This window comes from Olea europaea, unplaced genomic scaffold (genome assembly GCF_002742605.1).
Source record: "Olea europaea var. sylvestris unplaced genomic scaffold, O_europaea_v1 scaffold8846, whole genome shotgun sequence".
Lineage (NCBI taxonomy): Eukaryota > Viridiplantae > Streptophyta > Magnoliopsida > Lamiales > Oleaceae > Olea > Olea europaea.
The window spans coordinates 1-5,919 of NW_019267311.1; the positions used below are offsets into that span (position 1 = coordinate 1).

Here is a 5,919-nt window from a genome sequence, read left to right on the forward strand (position 1 = left end):
CACCCCTTTTTGGGACTTTGTCTCAAAATGTTTGTTCCTTACACAATCGTCTGATCCCTTTTTAATTGTTAGCGACTACCTGCACGAAACAAAAACAAAATCAAACGAACATCAAAAAACGTTTTAATTTAAACATTTTTCACGTGAAAAATTATACCAATCAAATACAATAATTTACAATTCCTAGGAAAACAATTTTCCATCAATTCAATTCCCTGAAATTCATTTTCTTTCCACCCAAATTCCACATTTGTAATCAAACAAACCCTATGTATTTCAACTAGTATATTGATTTGTTACATATGCCAAAGATACGTAGGAATCTGCCAACCTATTATATTGTGTTTCCTAGTCAGACGCTCTGGATGACTCGGTGTCCACTCAACTGATTCAATATTCTTTAACTTGGAATCTGTTCCTGATTCCTCTCCAATTGGATAGCCAGTATCGATAATAGAAAAAAATTTCAATTTAAAAATATTAATTAAAGGAAACTTCCTTAAGTGGGTCACTATCGTTGTTTTTAGTATTAAAGAAAACCAGTTTCAATTGTGTAAAAATATTTTAAAAAGAAGGAAATGATTAAGCAAATCAATATCATATTTTAAGTAAGAAAGATTAAAAATTATACAAAACGCATTTTCAAGAAGAAACATTAAATTATAATTTTATTTATTATACGATTAAAGTTTATTCAATACTTTGTTTAAAAATTATATCATAATTCTTTTTTACATGGATGAAACAGTTCAGTACCAATACCAATATCAGACTAGCGCCATTTTTATAATTTAAGGTCAACACCCACTTTTCATGACGCTGAATAATAATCTTTAATGCAGAAGATTCCATAATATAATTGTAATTTTCCTCCATTTTAATTACTTAATTAATTGTATTTCCTTTACACTCTTGAATCCCATTAATGCCTATAAAATAAACCCAATTCAGAATTGTCCATTCACGTCTCTCCATAATATAACAGCAGGCGGCTCCTCCAACTGAGGGAAAAGAAATCAAGAAAAACAAAAAGGGTAGTATTCTGGTTTCTATACAAAAGATGTCTCTGCTAAACGATCTCATCAACTTGGACCTTTCTGAAACTACTGAGAAAACCATTGTTGAATACATATGGTCAGTTTTTTCAAGATTTTATTTTTTCTTCAGTCATTTGATGCTTGGTTTTAATTCTCTGTTATCTTTTGTTTGCGGGCTTTTCTTGTTTGTATGTATGTATATTCATATTGATTTGATTTGTTTCTTGTTTTATTATTAATGGGTATTTTTTTCTTACCATGAATCACTTTCTTGATGTGTGTGTGTAATAATTTCCACAAACTTTGGAACTCTTGAATCTTTCTGATTCTCTGTTTCTTGCATTATCTTGACTATGATGTTTGTTCTATTCATCGACGAGTGGACTTTTATGATATGTATATATGTTTTGTGTTAATCTTTGAACAGGATTGGTGGATCTGGGATGGACCTCAGAAGCAAAGCCAGGGTAATTGTTCTTATATTAGTTGTACTTGACATGACTAAATAGTATAATCAAGAAGAATTTAGCTATTTTTTCTCCATTACTCGCATAGAAATGTTTATTGTCCTAAACGTAATGAAATTTGGTTAATGATTCAATTATGTTATAAACCAGACTATCTCTGGACCGATAACTGATCCTGCACAGCTTCCCAAGTGGAACTATGATGGTTCTAGCACAGGTCAAGCCCCTGGTGAGGACAGTGAAGTCATACTGCAGTAAGCTTTCTTAACCTGCCCCTTTTACTCATAAAAGTATAATTTCTTGGAAGGAACTTTCTTTCCAATGAATTATTTGTTTCCCTAGTGGATTAATATTATTTTTCTCAATGTGTATTTAGTCCTCAGGCAATATTCCCTGATCCATTCAGGAGAGGAAACCACATACTTGTGAGTGCTTTTCTGTATATAACAGTCTTCTGATCCTTCTTATTGTCATTCAATTATCTTTTTTTGCTTTCGATATGTATACATAGGTGATATGTGATACTTACACTCCGGCTGGAGAACCGATTCCAACGAACAAGAGGTATAATGCTGCGAAAACATTTAGCCATCCTGATGTTGTTGCCGAGGAACCTTGGTACAATCTTGTCCCTTTGGCGCTTGTAGTAGTTATGATTATCTTGCATCAAAACTCTTTATTGAGTACGACTAAATTTGATCGAATAATTGAAATACAGGTATGGTATAGAGCAAGAGTATACTTTGTTGCAAAAAGATGTCAAATGGCCACTTGGATGGCCTGTGGGAGGATTCCCGGGACCTCAGGTATCACTAATGACGTTTTTCACTGCATAACCTCGTCTAGTCTAATTAAAACCTGTAGGAAAATCCCCTATTTTCTACTTTCTAGCCTCCTATATTTCCCATAATCAAGATTTTAATGCATGTTGTGCCTGATTAATAGGGACCATACTATTGTGCCATTGGTGCTGATAAGGCCTTTGGACGTGATATTGTTGATGCTCATTATAAAGCATGTCTTTATGCTGGCATAAACATTAGTGGAATCAATGGAGAAGTTATGCCTGGCCAGGTAAGAAGGGTTGAATTTTATGAGTTGAACTCCTCTACCAATGCAATTACATCAGGTTTTTTGATTTTTTTTAAATTTTTTTACCTGATTGTCAAATTCCTCTCGGTTCACGGCACAGTGGGAATATCAAGTTGGTCCATCAGTTGGCATCTCTGCAGGAGATCAAGTCTGGGTGTCCCGCTATATTCTTGAGGTATTAGTCTGCCCAATTATTTATCACTTTTTGGAGTCGGAATCGCTTAAACTCTGTATACCCTTTGACTTTCAAATGCAACTTACGACATGTTATTTGCGTTCGTGTTGACAGAGGATAACAGAGATTGCTGGTGTGGTTGTCTCTTTTGATCCCAAGCCTATTCCGGTTAGACCTTTGTGATTAAGATTACTCTTCCTCAGCACATACTTCTTAATCACTATAAAATTATACTTCTAAAAAGATTTAATATCAATGACCTAACATTGTGGACCACTTGCTTTAATTCACGAGCGAATACATTTTCTATGTCAGGGTGACTGGAATGGAGCTGGTGCTCACACCAACTACAGGTTAAATTTCATAACTCTTCTTTTCTCCATATAGTTTTAGCATATATGAATCTTATAGCAACTTGTTAACGTTTTGTTTTATGGTATGTATTAACTTTGTTCAGTACCAAGTCCATGAGAAGTGATGGAGGTTATGAAGTTATTAAAGCCGCCATTGACAAGCTCGGGTTAAAGCACAAGGAGCACATTGCTGCTTACGGAGAAGGCAATGAACGTCGCCTCACAGGAAGGCATGAAACCGCTGACATCAACACCTTCTTATGGGTAAATGCTTCTGATTCAGTCTCTTTGGATCGATGGTTGGTTAACGTCTGTAATTTAACTAATAGTTCTAGCTCGATTGAGGGGTAGAACCGAAACTAACATGCCGCTTGTAGTTGCAAAGAATCCAGTTGCATTGATAATCCAGGACATCTAGCAACAAAACAAACTCGTTTTTTTTTTATCTGCTATTCGCGTAGGCTGATGGTCCACAAATGCTTGTGTCTTTACAGGGCGTGGCGAATCGTGGAGCTTCGATTAGGGTTGGCCGGGACACCGAGGAAGCTGGCAAAGGTTATTTCGAAGACAGAAGGCCTGCTTCAAACATGGATCCCTATGTTGTCACTTCCATGATTGCAGAGACAACCATCCTCTGGAAACCATGAGACCAGCATCCATTATTAAGTTACATATATTATCATTTGTTCCATCATGTCTTTATGGTATTCTGTCTTTGTTTCGAAGCTGTCTCCAACTGGAATTTGACCCTAATATCTTAGGCATATTTCCTCTGTTTTATGTTACAAAAATCATATAACCTTCTTAATGTTGATGTTTGTTCAATTTGATCAGTTGTACGTTCTCAATTTGGTGTGATGTCACCTCCCTAAACTTGTCTATTCTACCACACGAAATCCGTAATAAGGTAAAAGACTGTTCGTGCTGTCTAAACATTCTCCTCATACTGCAAATGCTAGAATTTGTTAAATGTTTTGATAGTTGACAAGGAAGATGATGAGTTTTTTTATTTTTTTGGTTAAACTATACATGAATAAGATTATTTTTTATATTGTTGAATGTATAAAAAATAATATATCAAAATCAATCGCTGTTAGAAACGATCTTTAACGAGGATAAGAACACTGATAGAGTGGGCAAGGACAAGTTTTTGAAATTAGACCTCGTGATTCTTGATGATTGTAAACAACCAAACCACCCCAAAAAAGAATAATGTTATATGGTGAGCGGTCTATGTGTCAATTAAATAATATATAAAGTGATTGACTAATGCTATATGGTAATCGTTTATGTGACGCTAATAGATAAATCATATTATAAATAAAGACATGAATCATACTTAAAATGACTTGTCACTTGAAAATATTTCCAAGAGATTCTCAATTTATAAAAGAATATCTTTACCTTTGAAGAATAAAATTTTTTATACACTTCAACAATGCTTTGTAATTTGGTTCATAATTTTTCTTTTTTCCAAGAAATATTTATTAATATCTCCTCATTTTTTTAAACCTATTATTTTTAAATATGTTAATAATCAATCAATTTAAATATGATTTAAATATTTTAAAGAATAGAGTATTGAATCTCTCGAAGATGCTATTATTGAATATTTTGTGAAATCTTTAGCTTTATGCTATACTGTCTACTAAAAATTCAAGTATTCTTGTTCGGTACAAGAGAATTTCATTTTTCTCATTGATTCCAACAATTTGTTTCCTCCAATTATTCTTCAACCCAAAGATGGTTGTCTCGTGGCTTATCAAGATTATTTATTTATGTACCAAAGTAATAATTAGTGAAATTAAGAAATAGAGACAATATCGGATATTGCTCATCTTTCTAATAATATCAGAGATGTTTTCTCACCTTTCAAAATTGTTATTAACCTCTGCTGTTTCTAATTTTGAGTATCATATGCAACGTCTGACCACCTTTAAGAATAAATTCTTAACACCTAAATTTCCATTGAGTTCAATATCTAAACTTCATATCATCTATACATTAAATTGACCTTTTCGTTGAATCGTTCAGCTTGTTATCAAAATTAGTTACACTAATTAGTAAACTCTCATCCATTCATTAAGCTTAACAATGCATATATTTATATATTATTTCACTTCAACAGTGAAATTATTTTTTGATTTATGTGAATTATCCAATTGCAGTGATATCCAATGGACATGCACTACTAAAAATCATTTTTTCACCTACGGATAATTACCAATAGATAATTAGAAACAGATTATCCGTTGATAAAAGTATTAAACTTTGAAATACTAAAATAAAAAATTAATTAATTAAAAAAATCGGTAACTTTTTACCGACGGATATTCCACGCCTAATGTTATTGTTTAATATACGTACCATTTACCAACAGTATTTTCATAGATGACGTAATTCTACATTTTTTTTCTAAAAATTGTATCAACCTTTCACCTGCGGATTTTCCGTAAGTAAAGAGTAGCATATTACCAGCAGAATTGCCGTTGCTAATATTAATCAATTTCAAAGGAATTCTTATCCCACATTGGAGGCTCACAATAAAGTCTTTGGAGTTGCATCCATAAATTTGTGGTCTAATAAGTGGTTAAACAATTTTTTGGACCTTTCAACTCAAATAGCTAAAAGCTAAAAAAAATTATAATTATTTAATAAATAATAACAATAATAAAGAATAAATATACAAAGTTTCTTAAGCTGCTACTTACCTACTGTTATTCTCAAACTTTGCCCCTGTTGGTTTAGCTAAAAAATAGATTCTTAGTAAACGTTGATGAAATGTGTTGTCGAAA

At 32.8% G+C, this 5,919-nt stretch overlaps 1 protein-coding gene across 1 annotated transcript; it reads left to right on the forward strand.

Moving 5' to 3' along the window:
• The first annotated feature begins 951 nt into the window (after nucleotides 1-951).
• LOC111392122 (glutamine synthetase cytosolic isozyme 1-like) lies at nucleotides 952-3,972 on the forward strand. The gene is made up of 12 exons (XM_023017388.1): nucleotides 952-1,134; nucleotides 1,465-1,504; nucleotides 1,655-1,758; nucleotides 1,881-1,929; nucleotides 2,016-2,122; nucleotides 2,223-2,310; nucleotides 2,450-2,578; nucleotides 2,697-2,771; nucleotides 2,886-2,939; nucleotides 3,087-3,124; nucleotides 3,229-3,388; nucleotides 3,619-3,972. The coding sequence occupies exons 1-12, from the start codon at nucleotides 1,061-1,063 to the stop codon at nucleotides 3,769-3,771; spliced, it is 1,071 nt and encodes a 356-aa protein (XP_022873156.1). The 5' UTR covers nucleotides 952-1,060; the 3' UTR covers nucleotides 3,772-3,972.
• Nucleotides 3,973-5,919: the final 1,947 nt, after the last annotated feature.